This window comes from Zea mays, chromosome 6 (genome assembly GCF_902167145.1).
Source record: "Zea mays cultivar B73 chromosome 6, Zm-B73-REFERENCE-NAM-5.0, whole genome shotgun sequence".
Classification (NCBI taxonomy): Eukaryota; Viridiplantae; Streptophyta; class Magnoliopsida; order Poales; family Poaceae; genus Zea; species Zea mays.
Genome location: NC_050101.1, coordinates 48,170,328 through 48,188,751, shown reverse-complemented (window position 1 = coordinate 48,188,751; position 18,424 = coordinate 48,170,328). Strand labels below are relative to the sequence as shown.

Here is an 18,424-nt window from a genome sequence, read left to right as displayed (position 1 = left end):
ACAGACCCTTTACACTCTTTAATCATCAAGATATACCAGATCAGGCACTCGCTTGTTCAGAAGAATCTTCTCCTCATTTGAGAACAACTTATGACGGCCTGAAGTATAAAAGAAAATGTCACTATGCATTATAAAAATAAATATAAGAATGATGCAAGGTGAAGAACAAAGTTGCTCTAAACTAAATTGTTATTTCAACCAATTGGCCAAACAGCAATCAGTGCATTCTTTCATAAAAGTAACATTGTCCAAGTTCTGGGTCCTGGACCACTGTACCATTGCAGCAGAACTCTTTCTTGAGATCTTTGAGGATCTTGCTGTAGCTGAACTCCTTCTTCAATCCCTGGACGGTAGTCAGGCTCTTGCGACCATTACGCTGCTGGATGCGCACGTGAACGTAGTCCTTTGACCCTGCTGCCGCACCAGAGTCCCTAGCATTGGCCTCAGCGAAGGGATCTGTATGTACGTGTGAACGCAGATTAGTTAGAATGAACCGCATGTGTTCCAGGCATCGCACGACAACTGAACTAGAAGAAAACAAGTTCAACTAGCGTACCGAAGGCAGTTGGGATCTGAATGTCGAGATCAGACATGAAAACTTGATTGGTGAGAGTGGCAAGCTACACCAAGAGCTGTACAAAGGAACAATATAGATAATTAGAACATTCAGTGTAGACAAAGGAAACCATATCACAGACCCAAACATCTATAAAATATAGGATAAGTTTCTCCTGAAGTCAGAGGGGTGCACACCATACAACAATATTATTATTTAGTCAGAGTCAGAGGGGTGCACACCATGACACAATAGAGAGTAGAGGACACAACACAACTGATGCCATTCTTCCATAAGAATCTAGGAGCAATTTTTACTGAGCTAAGAAATCTAGACTATATGATATAGCTTTTCCCAAGACTGATGAGATGTTGTACTGTGTCAAAGAATTCAGGCACAAGCCCCACCATGTGATCATCTCTATATTCAGGTCTCAATGGCCTTTTATCATTGTTACGGGACCATTGTAATTTACCTCATTATTCCTCCCAGCACCTATTTATTCCTACAGTCCAGATAACTTCCAATTAAGTGGTCCGAATCTTAAATGAAGGCATCTCAATTCTAGACAGGATGTCAGGGAAATAATGATGAGGTCCACATTCGAAACAAGGAGTTATGATCAAATCAACCACCCAACATCCAAAACAGGAATTGAGCTGACTAGATGCATCACGTGCTATTTAACGAGCATCAATTCGTTTTTATACTATTGTATTGTAAAATCTAAACACATAAATGCTGTAATGGCTGCCCTTGGCTCGCACAGTCTCACTGTTCAGGTGGGGTAAATCTGCAAAACAAAAATGTAGTCACTATCCTAACAAAAATGTAGTCAATGAAGCAATTCTTATGTATGTAAAAATACAACTCCAGAAGTCAGAACTCACCCTTTGGACTCTTGCTGTCCTCCATTTCATCCTGAACATATTCCCTACTTCTAAAAAACTCATCAATGTCGTCAAGGGTGGTGGAAGATTGACGGCGGCGTCATGCCGTCGTCCCGCGCCGGCGCGCCGTGATCTGAGGTCGTGCTGCGTCCAGGCTCGAGGGGAGGATTGGCCGGTGTAACCGACCATTCATGCCTGGGCCGGATATTTGGACCACGCAGACACGTAGTACGTGTGTCTTTCTACATGGGCAACTGAAGTATACTTCACACATAGTTTACTAGGTGGTCATAACTAACATAAGAAAGTCAGTGCAGAGTAGCATTGCTATAATATCTTATATATGTAACAATGATCTTCAGCATTTTGCTAAATTCTTGTAGTCCAATGCCGTTCTAATTTGTATGATAACAAAAAACAATGTAGTTTAACTGCAAACAATAAATAACGGTCAAGTTAAATCAACATAAGACATGTGCAATTTTTACAATAAAAAGCTTACATGTGTTACACTACTATTGTTTTTTTGTTATCTCATCTAATCCTTTTCATGATATTTTGTATCTTTGCAATGATGTCATGATCGAACCTACAGGATCAATGACATCAGTTACACTTAACCAAAATAGGACAGTTGCAGACTTGTGTCCCTTTCCTCCGTAAGTACATGGTTCACTTGTCACATCTATCTATTATATATTTAGTGAAGAATCTAAGATAAAGTTCGTGTTTTATGTAGTTTTGTGCTATTTGACGATATTCAAGGTTTTAATAACTTACCACAAGTAAAGAGTGTCTTTGCGAGGGTAGTTGTTAAGTTTCCTAGGCATCGTAATAGTCAACACTTCATCCTACAGGACATCACTGTGAGTCACTTCATCAAGCTTTAAAATAGAGTCAATATAATCATGTTATTATATCATAGCCTTTTTTGACTTATACGACATGTATTCTCAAAAAAATATCTAGGGAGCCAAAATCGAAGCAATTTCAAACGGCAATAATGTCGAACGGTTCGACGTCTTACTCAAACAAGGATACACATATACATTGTATAAAGTGGCATTCTGTTTAAACTGGGCGGAGGTTCAATTTCGGAATATTGCGCATGGGCTAGAGTTGGGATTGATAACACATACTATTGTGGAGCCATTCACTAAACCAATTCAATTTCCTCCATTTCCAAAATATCTTATGCCATTTCATGATGTTTACCAACAACCGCATAAGACGTTCGTAGGTAATCACCCTTCCCTCCATATGGTATATAACTTAACATCTTAAGTTTGCAAATTATTCAAAGGTAACTAATCACATGTGAATGGCTCAGACATTATTGGCATAGTTGTTCATTTGGAGCCATTAAAGTATATCGGTGGAAGGCCATACAGAGAGGTTGTACTAATGGATTCCAGGTCATATTAATTCATAGTTACACATTAATTCACAGTTACATTCTTTTTAAAACATTAAACATTTGTTAGGTTTTAATCAAACAATTATTATGTGTTTTATAGGTGGAATCTAATTGTCATGGGGGTATGGACCGATCTCCTGCAGAGAAATGCTCTACGATGGGCATTAGCTAAAGTTGACAAGAATATAATTATTGCAACAATGATGCGTCGTAACAATAAATACAGTAATTTCTCCTATACCTAGCATCTTTCAACATATATTCAATTTTCATGTTTATTATTAATTCTATACTATAAATAACAATAGGATGTTTGGAAACTTCGGACTATAGCACCATTCATTTCAACCCAGATCATCACACTACACACCGGCTGCAGAGTGAGTGGTTTTTTCAATATATTGTTAAAAACATTTAAAATTATGATGATTTAAAATAATCATGTTTTTACAAATCATGTACTAAATTGCAGCCATTCGACACTCGTTGATTCAAAATCCAAGGAGTCGTGCCATCAACAATTTTCTGGGGAACAGACAAGCACAATTGACAACTATGATACCAGATTGAGACGTGTTTTAGCTTATTATAGTAGATATACTTTATTAATTATATGTAGTAGAACACTTAGTAACAATGATTTGGTCTCTATTTGTATTGGTCATGTGTCCAGTCTTAATGGTGATAGCTTTGTACAAAACTATGTGACTTATCTGTGAGCTAATAAAGAGGTTCATCACCGTGTTTTCTTACCAATGTTCTTACCAACTACTCCCTTTGCGGTGGTGTGTTCTACTGTGCAAAAAGAGAGGTATTGAGGAAGCCTATAACCATGCCTTCTAAAAGAAGTACATCAACCTGAGATGCTTTTAGTGAATCTTTTGTTCGGTCTGTTTTTTAATATGCATATATACCTAAGAAATTGTAAGCATCATTTTTCTGTCCTAGATCAATATAAAATAATCATATATGTCAGATTCTATATGCATGAAAAATGCTACACCAGCTACTCCTTGTTGCTTTGGATTACATACAGGTATACAACTGTCATATTTGTAATTTTAATGTATGAAAGACGTGCATTTAATAAAACATATGCAACAACTCAGTATATAGATGAGAAATGACACAAATGAGCCTGACAATTTCATCATAACAGTATACCCTAAAGTTTTAGTCATCTGCAATTTCCATAGTGCTTCTTAATATGGTTTTAAATACAAAAAATGAGAATCAGAATATTTACCCGAAGGTAGTAGACAACAAGCAGACTACTGTTGGGGCGAAGGCAAGGACGCCACCCTTCGCTCGAGGCCTTCGCTGATAACCGCTGGTCAGACAGAGACAACAGGCAGGGACACCCTTCGCTTGATTCGGCATCAGACGAAGATCGGCGACAAAGTCATCCCGCTGCGCGGCCTCGTTCAGCTCCGAGGCCCACGTGAGATCTGGCCCACTGTAGCGGGCCCTGCGTGGCCGCCTTTGTGTTACGGGCCTAAACTGTAAAGGCATGCTTGTAATTACAGCTTGTAACCCTGCTTTATGGGAATATTCTGGGGACAAATTAGGTGTCTGAGAGCACATGCGTCCTTAACACAAGGCGCTGGGCACTCAGATACCTATAAATACCCCCGCACAGTGCCCGTGAGAGGCTAGATTAACAGAGCTATTGCCCCCGAGCACGCAACCCTGTTGTCACCACTGTTCACTCTTGTTGGCTTCTTTGCTGCTGAGAGCAAGTTCCAACATTTGGCGCCCACCGTTCGTGCTACGACCAAAACACCCGCGATGGCACCCAAGAGAGCTAACCCGAAGGCTGATGAGGCTGCGAAGGCAGCACTGCTTGCCGCAAAGAAGGGCAAGGCCCTCGCCCTCACCCAATCCACCCACCAAGAGCCCACCGAAGACAATATTCCCCGCACCTGCGAGGACGACACCTTCCGCGCCTGCGAGCCCGAAGGACAATCGCAGCCGCCCCCAGGCTTCGCCCCACTGGAGGGCGCGGATCTCACCGAGGACGGCGAGGTCCTCGGCGTCTCAACAGAAGAACAACTACAGCTGCGCGCCCTGCGCCTCAAGAACCACAATCTCCAGAGGAAGAAAGAGATACTGGAGGCCAAGCGCCAGCGTGTGTCCGCACTAGCCAAGGTGCGGCAAATGATACGCGACGAGGAGCAGAAGGCCCAAGACCTCGAGCGCGAAATCGCGCTGATGCAGCGCGAAACCGCAGTCCGTCAGGGACGTCCAGCGTCTGACAGGCAGATTGGCCGCTCTCAACAGATTCATCTCCAGGTCCGCCGAGCGAAGTCTCCCCTTCCTCAAAACCCTTCGCGGTGCGAAAGACTTCGCTTGGGGGCCGGAGCAAGCAGCGGCCTTCGCCTCACTAAAACAGTACTTATCGGAGCTGGCCATCCTCACAAGCCCCGACTCCTCGCTCCCCCTGTTGCTCTATGTCGCGGCCTCGCCGCACGCGATCAGCGCGGCACTAGTGCAGGAGCAGACTGTTGAAGGCGCAGTCAGACAGTGCCCTATTTACTATGTCTCCGAAGTCCTGACACCGTCCAAATGCAACATGACAGAGCTAGAGAAGATCGCCTACGCAGTTGTTATGTCCTCGCGCAAACTGCGCCATTATTTTGAAGCATTCAAGGTCCGAGTCACCTCGGACAGGGGGCTCGGCAAACTATTCAGAAACCCGGAGGCATCGGTGAGGATTGCTAAGTGGGCAGCCGAACTCTCCGGCTACCACATCAGCTTCGAGCCCAGGACATCCATCAAGTCGCAAGTCCTGGCAGACTTCGTCGTCGACTGGACTGGGCCAATAACACAGCCGGCCCCGTCCACAGAGAAGGTTTGGACCATCCATTGCGACGGCGCATGGTGCCATGCGGGGGCAGGCGTCGCTGCAGTCGTCACCTCACCAGCAGGAGTCAAACACAGATATGCAGCACGCCTCAGCTTCGCTCTGGAATCCGACAAATGCACAAACAACATCGCAGAGTATGAAGCGGTTATCCTCGGCCTCCGCAAGCTAAGGGCCCTCGGAGTCACCACATGCATCATCAAGACAGACTCCAAGATAGTTGCCGGCCAGATTGAGAAAGACTATGCAGCAAAGGACCCCGCGCTCATGCAATACCTCGCGGCTATCCGAAGTCTCGAGAGACAGTTCAAGGGATTCACCTTGCAGCATGTGGATAGGGCCAAGAACGAGGAGGCCGATGCATTGGCCAAGGCCGCCGCCAGGGGCGAGCCCTTGCCCTCCGACGTGTTCTTTCACACCATCGGCACGCCTGCCGTCCGGAGCCCCGAAGGGCTCCAAATAACTAATGATAGCGAGGGCCACCGCATAGTCAACCTAATCATGACCGAAGACTGGCGGGCACCCATAACCCTGTTCCTACAGGGGTACTATCATCCAACCGACGTCAGCGAGGCCAAGCGTCTCAGACATCGAAGCCGGGACTTCGCGCTGATCGAGGGCCAGCTCTACAAGAAAGGGGTCAGTCAGCCAATGCTCAAGTGCGTCACCGAAACCGAAGGCATGCAGATCCTACGTGAAGTCCACAGTGGCACGTGCGGCTCGCACGCAGGGCCAAGGGCCCTAGCTGCCAAGGTGATCCGCCAAGGGTTTTACTGGCCCGCAATGATCTGCGCCGCAAACCGGGTCTCAAGGTCCTGCGAAGCCTGCCAGAAGTTCTCTCCTCGGTCAGGCAACCCCTCGCAGTATACAAAGCTGATTGCCCATACATGGCCTCTCCAGCGCTGGGGCCTGGACATTGTCGGGCCCCTACCCACCGCTCAGGGGAACCTTAAGTTCGCCTTCGTAGCCGTCGAGTACTTCACCAAATGGATCGAAGCGAGGGCTGTTTCTACAATAACATCAAAGACTGCCCAGAAATTCTTCTGGCAAAACATTGTTTGCCGTTTCAGGGTACCGTCCGAGCTAACAGTTGACAACGACAAACAGTTTGACAGCCAAGATTTCAAGGATTTTTGTTTTTCCATCGGCACCAAGCTTGCCTTCGCTTCAGTCTATCATCCGCAGTCCAACGGGGTCGTAGAGCGCGCCAATGGGAAAATCTTCACAGCTGTCAAGAAAATGCTCCTCGATGAAAAAAAGGGAGATGGACCGATTTATTACCTGAGGCAGTCTGGGCGCTAAACACAACTGAGTGCAGGGCGACTGGGTTCACTCCTTTCCGCCTTTTATACGGATCGGAGGCCATGACCCCGCAAGAAATAAAGCATGGGTCCCCGCGTATAGTTCCGTCAGCCGTCCCGACGTGGACGAGCCAACTTCAAAAGATCTTATCGACGGAGACCGGGTCTTCGCCCTACAGGCCCTCAACAAATACCAAGCCCAGACCAAAGCATGGCGCGACCACGCAGTCATCCCGAGAGAGTTCAGCGAAGGGGACCTCGTACTCGTCCGAACAGCTCGGACGGAGTCCAGGGGAAAGCTGGAGCCCAAGTGGGAGGGCCCCTTCATAGTCAAGACAAAAGCATCCCCCAGCGCCTACAGGCTCACAACGCCAAACGGCGAGGACCTGGAGCACTCCTGGAACATCGACAACCTCCGCAAATTTTTTGTCTGACTAATCGGGGCTGATTTCGCCCTTGTAATTCGCCAAAAAACAATCTTGTACCGGCCCGCACTCTTTTCCTCCCGGGGGTTGAGGTTTTTAACGAGGCGGAGCCATGTAATATATGTGCGAAAAATCCCCCGCAAAAACATGCGTCGAAAACAGACCGCGACGACGGCCTTCGATATTCGACCAATCCGAGGTCACCGCGAGGCTAAGCGCTAGCCACCCTCGCGTGCGACAAATCCGCGCAGAAGTCGCCTAAGGGTGCAGCCGGACTAAGCACAACAAGTGCGAAAAAAAATCTGATGTCTATCGCGAAGACTATCCGCGCAGAAGTCGCCTAAGGGTGCAGCCGGACTAAGCACAACAAGTGCGAAAAAAATCTGATGTCTATCGCGAAGACTATCCGCGCAGAAGTCGCCTAAGGGTGCAGCCGGACTAAGCACAACAAGTGCGAAAAAAAATCTGATGTCTATCACGAAGACTATCCGCGCAGAAGTCGCCTAAGGGTGCAGCCGGACTAAGCACAACAAGTGCGAAAAAAATCTGATGTCTATCGCGAAGACTATCCGCGTAGAAGTCGCCTAAGGGTGCAGCCGGACTAAGCACAACAAGTGCGAAAAAAAACTGATGTCTATCGCGAAGACTATCCGCGCAGAAGTCGCCTAAGGGTGCAGCCGGACTAAGCACAACAAGTGCGAAAAAAGTCTGATGTCTATCGCGAAGGCTATCCGCGCAGAAGTCACCTAAGGGTGCAGCCGGACTAAGCACAGCAAGTGCGAGAAAACCCGAAGCCTGTCGCAAAGACTCCGCGCAGAAGCCGCCTAAGGGCGCAGCCGAACCAGTACAAGAAAAGCAGAAACGACAGCATCAACCTCAGAAATATATAGGCGAGGGCACACAATGCCCTCGCAGGCACAGGCACGCGAGGGCACGCAACTTCATCTTACAAGCCTTTACACATATATAAGCGAGGGCGCCACGCTCTACATCGGCTCAACCTTGGGAATAATTCCCATCTCCCTATAGTTAAATAACATTATCCTCAGCTCCTCACCCGCAAAAAGACTTCGCAGTTCCCCCTCCCCTGTACCCGCGGCGGCCGGCAAAGACAACAGCTCCTGCCGACCAGCCCCACTCACGCGAAGCCGAGCCCCTTCCTCCACACTAACCCTACGCTTTGCAACCGCCCTTCGCCGTCGGCGCCCGGTGCTAGGACCTGGCACGTCTCGCGCGTCCGCGGCGTGTGGCGAAGCCTCCGACGCAGCCACGTCCAAGGCCGCAAAATAATCCAAGTCCTCCTCCGACGACTCAGTCCACTCAACCGAACTCCCAGAGTCAGTAAAATCAAAAAACTCAGATACAGACCCACCATATTCATTCCCACCTTCCACGGTCGAAGCCGCCAAAAACTCAGTAGTAGCGGTTGCGTGCGCAGGCCCAAAATCTTGAACCTGCGCAGCAACCAAAATTCAGCACAGCATCCAAAAATTCCCTAACCCTAAACACCTACTACGCCACCTGCGAAGGCCCTGACGCTGCGGGAGCCTCCGCCGTTGGCTCCGCCGCGGCCTCCGCCGTTGTTTCCACCGCCACCGCCGCGGGATCTTCAGCACCCGGCACAGCGGCTGCGGGGGCATCGCGGGCGCCTTCGGCCACCTTCGGGGGCAGGTCTTCACCGACCACGGCGGCTGTGAGGGCAGCCGTCGCGATCGCTGCGGACTCCGGGGTTGGCTCCAGGGCGACCCCAGTTACGGCCTCCGCGAGGGTCGGCTCCGGGTCTGGCAGCGCGCTGTTCAGAGCCCCGAAGTCATCCACCCGCTCGCCGCGCTCCGCCTAGGACAAGACACAGAAATTCAGCAAACACACGCACAGCTTGCATACAGCAAACGCCAAACAAACAACAACGTTACCTGAGCCCTCGCAGTCTCGGCCCGCTCCCTGACCACCTCACGACCGTACAGACCCCACATCCGGTCGTAAAGGGCCCCGGCGGATTCCTTCACTACGGGGTCTTCGACCTTATAGATATCTCGTTCAAATTCTTCGTCCGCCTGGTCGAAGGCCTCGAAGTGCCGGCACCCTTCGCGGGAGAGCGCGTTCATCGCCCCCTCGCAGGTGACCAGGGAGGCGTACGACATCAACCCCCCCACAACGGCTGGAAGTTCCAGCAGCTCCTCCTGCACCCACTGCAGGCAGCGAAGCCCGGGCTCTCGGTCCGGCACCTCGAAGTCGCCGGTCCGCGCACCCAGCTCACGATACGTATCCATAAGCTGCGTGCGCGTCCGTTCGGCCTCCGCATGCATCGCGGCCTCGGCCTCCTTCGCGCGGCTCTCCAGGGCGGTGAGCCGCTCTTGCAGATGTTCGGCGAGCTCCTTGGCAATGTTGCCCTCCGCCCGCGCCAGCTTGGCCTCCGCCTGCGCAGCCTGCCCCTTGGCGGCGGCCTCGTTGGCTTCCCTCCTCTCCGCCGCCAGCTGGCGCCGGAGGTCGGCTTTCTCCTTCTCCAGGGCGGCCACCCTGTCCGTCAGCTTACGGCACTTGCTGTCGGAGGCCGACTTCTCACGGACAGCGTCAGCATGTTGTGTCCGAAGTCTGTCGACTTCGGCAGACACAGCTGCCGTGAGGGCCCCCGATGCAGTACGGCTGGCGAAGTCAGCCACATGCAGAGCACACGTAAGGCCGTTGCCCCAAAAAAGAGGCGGGGGAGAGAGTATAACTCAGCGGACCTGACTCAGCGCCTCCGTCGCCTGGCTCAGCGCCTCCGTCACACCCTTCAGCCGGCGGGTCGCTGCGCTCGCCTCGTCCCTAACCACCGCGAGGGCCGACACCTCGCCTCCGGCGCCAACGGCTTCGCCCCTCGCCCTCGGCACTACGGCCGCCGTCGCGGTCTCCGCGCCTGGCGCAGCCATAGCAAACTGCCCTTCGTCCGACCCTGCAACGCATCTTCGAATTAAAAAAAATAAAAAAATAAAAAAAATAAAATAAAATAATAATAATGGGCCAAAGACTTACCACCAAGATAGTCGTCTACAGTAATATCGGTGCCGAAGTCGGCAATGCGCTTGCCCGACAACGGCAACGCTCGGGCCGCCTTCGAGGCCTCCGCCACTCCGCTGGCCGGCGGCACCACCTTCGTTGACTTGGAGCCCCCAACGCCCGCCGTTGCCTCCGGCGCCTTGATAGGTGCAGAGGCGCCCGTCTTCGCCACCGGCGGCGGCCTGCCTCCGCCGGAGGCCGCAGCCTTCGCAGCCCCCCGCTGCCTCTTCGGCCTAGCTTCATGCAGCCTGACCGTCGCCTGGCGTTTTTGCGCCGCACCTTGGCGATCCTTGTCCATCACTGCCCACACAACAGCACCGATATTCCGCCCGTAAGGAAAAACTCTCCACCGACGAACCATACGAGATGTAAAACAGTCCTCGCCAGCCGCGCAGGGGACAGGAACATTCCTAGGCCAGCAACCCCCGGTAACCCTCAGCATCCGTGCCGAAGACTCCCGGAGCTCGGGCGAAGACATCCTTTCCCCCGGGGCGGCGCACGTCCTCATTAACTCTCTAGCAAAACTATCAGACACCCCAAGTCCTCCCATCGCAGTACCTAATTTTCTCTTTTTTGAGGACGGGGCGGCCGCCAGCGCAGGGTCGCCTCCAGTCTCCACCGCCGGTTTCTTTCCACGGCGGTCCGCTTCGTCTTGACCAGGATAGCCGTCATACGGCAATTGATTTAATTCGAAGACCCTGTTCAAACGATCATTTGACCCGCGGATATCAAAGCTGCGCTGGCCTTCCGTCCTCGGCACGTACCGCCCCACAAGCCGCACCGCCCCGTCCTCCGCATCGCGCACAAACGCGGCCGGGTCGCGGTTTCGCAGATTCAGTGCGAAGGCAGGGCTTCGCACCACCCTTCCTCCGTGAAAAGGCATCTGGCGAGGGCACACTTTGCCCAGCGCCCAGCCGTACGCCAAGCGCCACACCCCGTACGCCACGAACTCTTCAAATAAGTCACGCCCACTGCTCTGGCCGGCGGCGCACCGAAGGGCCCCTTCGTCTGCATCTTCCTCCGCCACTTCAAAGGGCGGATACGCAGAGTAATAATGAGAGCACATCTCAGACACAGGGAGTCCTTCATGGCCTTCGACAGTAGCCTCAGCAACGTAAAACCAAAATTCATTCCAATTGCCCCACTTGTTGCGGGCGCACGGAACCAACTCCACTACTTGCATTGTGGTCTTGCCGGTCTTCGGCGTGAATGTGCATGACCCGAACTGGGCGACTTCGTCCCCAATCATCCTCTTCTGCCAATGCAAACAATAATACTTCGCAAAAACTTCAACCGACGGCTGTCCGCCGTACGAAGTCGTCGCCCAGACATACTTCGCCAGCGCCACCACGGCATTCGGTGTCAACTGATGTATTTGAACGTTGAATCTACACAGGACTTCGCCAACAAACCGGTGCGCAGGCAAGCGGAGACCGGCGGCGAAGAACGCCTCGAAAACGACCAATTCACCCTCCGGCTCGGGGACTTCCTCCGTCCCCGGAGCACGAGCAACTCCGCCGCCAAAGTAGCCCAATCGCTGCATATCTTCAACGCGGGCTGACGTCATCCGTGACACACCAAAATGAACAGAGTCGCCGGCGCGCAACTCCTCCACCATCAAGCTACTCAACGTCTCCTCAGACGAGGCGGCGGCCGGCGGCGTAGTAGCAGCAGAAGAAGAGGAAGACGACATCACTACGTACCGTTGGCGGCGGCGGGCGGTCTGCTTCACTCGAGCCAGAACTCCGGTGAGCAAGAGGACAGCGGAAGAAGAGGAGCAGCAAGACGGCGGGCGGCTAGGGTTTTCACGGAGCGCGGAAGGCAAAGTTCAAACAGCGCCAACCCCCGCCCCCTTTTATAGGCAGGGCGCGGCTCTTCGGGAAACCCGCAATCCGACAGGGCGCGACGCTTCGGGAAACCCGCAATCCAACAGTACGCCGTCCATCAACGGTCACATCAAAAACCCCCGGGGAACCACTTCGAGCGAGGGCAGCGTCTCCGCCATCTAGCGACGTCTTCGGCACCAGGTGACTTTGTCGAACTGGTCCCTCGGAGGGCAAATGTTGGGGCGAAGGCAAGGACGCCACCCTTCGCTCGAGGCCTTCGCTGATAACCGCTGGTCAGACAGAGACAAAAGGCAGGGACACCCTTCGCTTGATTCGGCATCAGACAAAGACCGGCGACAAAGTCATCCCGCTGCGCGGCCTCGTTCAGCTCCGAGGCCCACGTGAGATCTGGCCCACTGTAGCGGGCCCTGCGTGGCCGCCCTTGTGTTACGGGCCTAAACTGTAAAGGCATGCTTGTAATTACAGCTTGTAACCCTGCTTTATGGGAATATTCTGGGGACAAATTAGGTGTCTAAGGGCACATGCGTCCTTAACACAAGGCGCTGGGCACTCAGATACCTATAAATACCCCCGCACAGTGCCCGTGAGAGGCTAGATTAACAGAGCTATTGCCCCCGAGCACGCAACCCTGTTGTCACCACTGTTCACTCTTGTTGGCTTCTTTGCTGCTGAGAGCAAGTTCCAACAACTACCATTTGGTTTCATGGGCATTTCATGAGCAGAGTCAAAGAGGGACTTGTGAAGATGTTTCTTCTCCGAATCCCAGGGCAGATCAATCATTTTATCAACTAAATTCCTTTTAATGCAGATAGCACAAAATTCGGTCACAATCATCTCAACATGATAAACCCAAGCGTTTTTTAATGCATCCTCAGCATGTGTCATTTTTGCTGAGTGTTGCTCTTTCACCTTAGAGCAGTAGCTCCTATGATACATAAACGCTTCTGTTAGGAGGCGACATTCAATTCTGACACGAACCACAGTCACTGCCTCACTAAGAGATGAAATGCCATCTTTTTTAAAGTTATCTTTTGTCTTACTGTTTCAGGTAGTTCCATTTTCCTTGGTGAAAAGTTTGTTTGTGGATTTGATTTCCTTCGTTTTTCTAGATCTCACTTCCGGCCCTCTTGAACTTTTGTTCAGCAAATGAAGCTATTCTTTCATCAAACCTATATAACAGACAATAGACATTCCGCACATGGTATACGTTACAATCTGCTGTGGTTAAATCAGAAATGAATTTTGAACATAGCTACAGTGTTCATGTTTTCACCCAATTCGAAATGCTTTCCCATATAAAAAGGGGAAAACATCCAACTGCAACTAAAATTCAGATACATTAAACTATATTTGTTAGATAAAGTAGAGAGGACTATTACAGCAACATGAAAGATAAAGATGGCTATTATTGCAACAAGACTATCTAAAAAGTCCATAGAACCTTACATAGTCAATATATGCTCTGCCGATTGAATAATTGTTATCTTCACAAGGTCTTGAATGGCAGGATATAGTTTCACTAAATCTTCGACAAGAAAATCATGCATCTCTGCTGCAAATTCAACTCCAGTAGGTCCACCACCAATAACTACAAAATGTAGGATTTTCCTTTTCTCTTCTTCACTAATATTTGGAAGTGATGCTTTTTCAAAACAATCTATCACACCCTTCCGTATCTTCTAAGCATCCTCTACTTCCTGACTTTCATGATGTGAAGCCATGTCATGATAGAGGAAGGCAGAAAATATTACATGATAGATGATGCAGTTAGTAGCTTCATGAATGTAAATCTTCGAAGAATGACCACAAGGACACTGAAGATTTATACTGCATTAAGGGCAAAGTCACACAACAGGGTCATTCAGAGAATGTGATGCCAATGAGCAGGTGCTCCATGGGAATGTTGACGTGTGAAAAACAAAACATAGGTCACATATGCTTAACATAAGTAGCTACAAGCTATATATATGTGTGTGTTCCAAATGGGTGTGCACTACATCATGCCATATGGTTGAGTGTAAACTGACATTTGATTCTATTTCATGATTATTAAAAAAAACTCGGCCGAGAGGAAAAGACCGCCCTCCGGTATTATATTAAGAGGCCGAAATACGGTCCCGGCCGAGAAAATCCCCGAACCCTTACCCCCCATCACTAGCGGGTCGTCACTGCCCACTCTGCAACGGCGCACAGGACGTAAACCGGGAGCGGATAGACGCAACGAGGGGATTTTTTTAACCAAGCCAGAAATTCGCCCCGAGGGGGATTGAACCCGGGACCTGGAGGTGCTACTCGGAAGCCTTAATCATTACACTAAAGGTCCTTTCACCTCTTTCATGATTATAATTTGACAGGTTCTTTCATGCAATGAAATCTATGTGTCGATGTAAGATTTATCATTGCAGTTACATTGTTTTGTTAGGCAAAAAAATTTCATTTCACACAGGATTAGACAATGAGATCAAAATCAGAAGCATCTTCATGATGTTATAAACGATCAAGCAGAATAACTACAGCTTATAATTGATATATGGATCAAAACATAATATCTAGGGAATTGTACCTTCAAAAAGCAGCAGTGCTCCAGCACTCCAGGAGTGTTAAATGTACTTACAGTAGCCCCAAGAGCAACAACTAAGTAGTCATAATCCAACATAAAATCACCATTCCCATCAAGATTAGTTCCAACAGCAGAACGACAATGTACAGTTTTTCTATTTGCATCAATCTTGAAACACTCGGCTTCACAAAATGTGACATCCTTGTTTTTCTATGAAAAATAAAGACAAGAACAATAAAACAGTCTGTGTCACTGAACTAACACAGAAAGTGAATGAACACTACTGAGGCATACAAGGTATCGAGGTAAGCACTCTTAGTAAACACGAAATGAATCTTTTTAAATTTTGATGCCAATGCTATGCCACTTTGACAACTGAATTTTATCATCCCATATTAGGGACTGAACAAGTCACAAGAGTGCAATATTGTGATTTACGAAATAATGTTATGTCATGTTTACACATATCACTTCTATATATCCAAACTACACAAGTACGCAATATAAATTATACCTATGATCAGATTGTGCTGACTGCATGTGTTTTAAGGCCCTGTGCACTTTAGCACAAGAAGTGCCATATCATATTTTTGTCGTTCCAGCAGAACTTGTGCTATCTTTGGATGTGTTTCCTTGCTAGAGATTTTGGGAAGATGAGAGTACGCCTCCTGCAAAGGAAGCAGGGTTGCATCACAAACATAAGATAATGAAGACAAAATCCATGAAACTCAATTAAAATGGCACTGCATACATATACAGACGAGATTCAAATCTGAAGTCAATGGTACCATGAACAGAAAAAACAAATCATTGTTACATAGCAGTACGTAACACAAACTATAACACGATTCCAATAACAAAACACTACAATGCAAATGTGTTCAGGTAAGTGCAGGCAGCCAACAAAAAAGAATGTCTGCAATTCAAAGAAAAAGTAAACACAGCACGCCTGTGATCCTTGCAATTGCTATGCTCATTAAGTACTGTGAATTTTTAAGAGAATTATTTGAAAATCATAGCATGCTGGAGGGTTTTTGCATGCCCAAACCCCAAAACCCATCCTGTAACCTCGCAGAGGGCACGAAATCTGCGGTGACAGGTACACGAACACTGTCAAAGAGTCCTCGAGAGGGAGATGAAGTGGAGGGCAGAGGAAGAAAGCGAGGAGAGGTGGAAGGAGAAAAATAAGTCTGCCGTCAGAAATGATCTTGGCAATCCAAGGTGACGGACCTGATGTCCAGGACGTGCGTCCTCCTGGACACAAAATAATTAAGATAAGTGTATGGAAATAGGGAATTCAGGGGCACAGACAGGCTCATTCTGTGCTATCCTAAGACAGCAATTGAGTTTCACAACCTCTATAGGAACTAAATGCTTATTAGTGCTGCTTAAATGAGGCTATGTTTGTTTCCCTTCTATATTATATAAGCTAGATTATGGTTAGAAGAGTAAAATATCACTTTGTCAATGACTTCTTTCTTCACAGCTTCTTACTTTTAGTAGCATCATAATTTAGTGACATTGGATTCATGTTACAAATGGCTGACATGCTGGAAACAGTACGAGCAACCTTGTTATACTGTTTTGGTTTTTGCATGGTGTAGTACTAAACTCTTAGGTTCTGAGTTGAATTCCCGGTGTAAACAAAATTTCAGACCTCAGTTAAAAAATCTCCTCGTTCTGCTTCATCCACTCTTGTGTTATGGAAACTATATGTGGGCTACCTTCCGTCCTGGGGGATGTTGCATAGTGGGCAGAGCTGACCCTTTATTAGTTAATGCCATTAGGCATAGCTTATTAATAATGATCCTTACCTTCTGAGTTATCTCAAAGGCAATGTCAAGAGCGTTCTGGTAAGCCTCTTCTGCTGGAACACAGTAGTTTGCTAACCCTGAAACACAAACACACATTTATGATTTGTTGCTGTAAGTATTAAGTAGGTAAAAACAGGTAACAACTAACAAGGCTAGCATTACCCATCGTTACCGCTTCAGCTGCACCACATTTGCGGCCATTGAATATCAGTTCCTTTGCTCTGGACCTCCCTATGATCCTAGGAAGGCGTTGCGTACCTCCTGCTCTGTATAGTGCAGCAGACGGAAGCAGATTACTCTGGTAGTTTTGGTTAGGTTCTGTGTACCTTTTAATTTAAGTACATCAAAAAATGCATGTACAATTTCCATAGTCAAAGCATGCAGTAGGAAAGTTCTATCATGACAAAGAAAACCAATGTCAATTTTGATTCTAGAAAAGTAAACACATCATGTAAAGTTCTGCTTACTGGTTTCACCTTTTCAGCATCAACAAATTAAATCGACTATTTGAAAGGTAATTAAAGTTGATGTAGATGCTTACTTCTACAAGTTCCTTATGCTTGAGTCTTTGTTTCAAACTTTTGCTAGCCACGTCAGATTATTTTCTGTGAAATCACGTCCAGTTACAGCTAGATTTATCACGTCACAATTGAAGATGAAAATTGCACCAGTCTGGGGACTCTATGTATTTCTGTTTTTCAGGCTATTTTGTTCCAGAGCATCTTGACATTTTCTTAAAACAATCGTATATAAAACTAAAAAATAAAAACACAGGGTGGCTTGTGTAGGTTATATATTTCCATACCCAGGTATAATAGCAAGGCTTGTTTCTGGCAGTCCAAGTTCAGCATTTTCTCCTGCACAGATTGAAATAACAGTCTTAAAGTATAATCAGTGCAGTTAAAGTATAATCTTAAAAATACAAGATGATACAAGACTCCTCATAGGAATGGAAAAGAGCTATGCTGACTTATTAAACAGCAGTCAGTACTTATTTTCTTTCATCCAAATTACTCAAGGATCATATAATCTAAGGAACTTTGAAAGGATTCAAATATGTGTAGCCAGTAATAAGGTATCTGGCAGATCGTCGGTCCGGCGGAGCGGAGAGCAGCGCGTAATGCGACGGCCAAACCGCTGCCAACGATGTGTTTCAGATACATTTTCTGGCTGTCGTCCTGGAGGGCCAACGACTGAAACAAAACAAATCTCGCCGAAAAACAGTGAACGCAAATAGTAGTATAGACTACAGAACACTACTCTCGATCGATTAGCTCGTTTCCTCCTCGCTGAAGAACTGTGCGATCGAGTGTACTGTAGCAGCCGAATTTTTTGTCAATCTGTGCATGTATTCTGGTGAGCTAGCCACTCATCCTCTCTCTGTTGGTCGACTTTTCAGCCCTGCTATGTTGTTGTCCGCCGTGCATCGATTTGGATCCGCAGCTCCAGCTATATACTTACAATAAAGCAACACTTTTAGAGATGAATTTAATTTGACTTCCATTTAGCTAAACATATCAATTTGCTCGATAGAAGTTTCCCTATCTCTACAAATCATTGCTATTCAAATAGAAATTGAGCATATATTATCCTCTGTTGAAGTCTGATAAGATTACTCATCATTTGTATACATGTTTTCTGACTGATTGGAAGACGTAGATGGACCCGTTTCAAAATAATGATGTTCGTTATCCATTAAGAGAATTGTCTAGCAA

At 48.0% G+C, this 18,424-nt stretch overlaps 1 protein-coding gene and 1 long non-coding RNA gene across 3 annotated transcripts; both read right to left on the bottom strand.

Annotated features, from left to right (window-relative positions):
- Positions 1-217: 217 nt before the first annotated feature.
- Positions 218-1,157, bottom strand: LOC103631028 (protein translation factor SUI1 homolog). Its single transcript, XM_008652046.2, has 2 exons — positions 557-1,157; positions 218-456 (listed from the first exon to the last, which is right to left on the bottom strand). The coding sequence occupies exons 1-2, from the start codon at positions 591-593 to the stop codon at positions 218-220; spliced, it is 276 nt and encodes a 91-aa protein (XP_008650268.1). The 5' UTR covers positions 594-1,157.
- Positions 1,158-13,454: 12,297 nt separating this feature from the next.
- LOC103629268 (uncharacterized) lies at positions 13,455-15,222 on the bottom strand. Of its 2 annotated transcripts, none has more exons than XR_002262944.1 (3): positions 14,899-15,222; positions 13,782-14,036; positions 13,455-13,504 (listed from the first exon to the last, which is right to left on the bottom strand). It is a non-coding gene; the product is annotated as an uncharacterized lncRNA (long non-coding RNA). The 2 variants fall into 2 exon arrangements; XR_554258.2 differs by having other exon boundaries at positions 13,782-14,032.
- Positions 15,223-18,424: the final 3,202 nt, after the last annotated feature.

Coding starts and splice junctions, on each gene's coding strand:
- LOC103631028 (XM_008652046.2), bottom strand. CDS start 593: ATGTCTGATCTCGACATTCAGATCCCAACTGCCTTCG. Junction 457..556: donor TCAGATCCCAACTGCCTTCG/GTACGCTAGTTG, acceptor ACGTACATACAG/ATCCCTTCGCTGAGGCCAAT.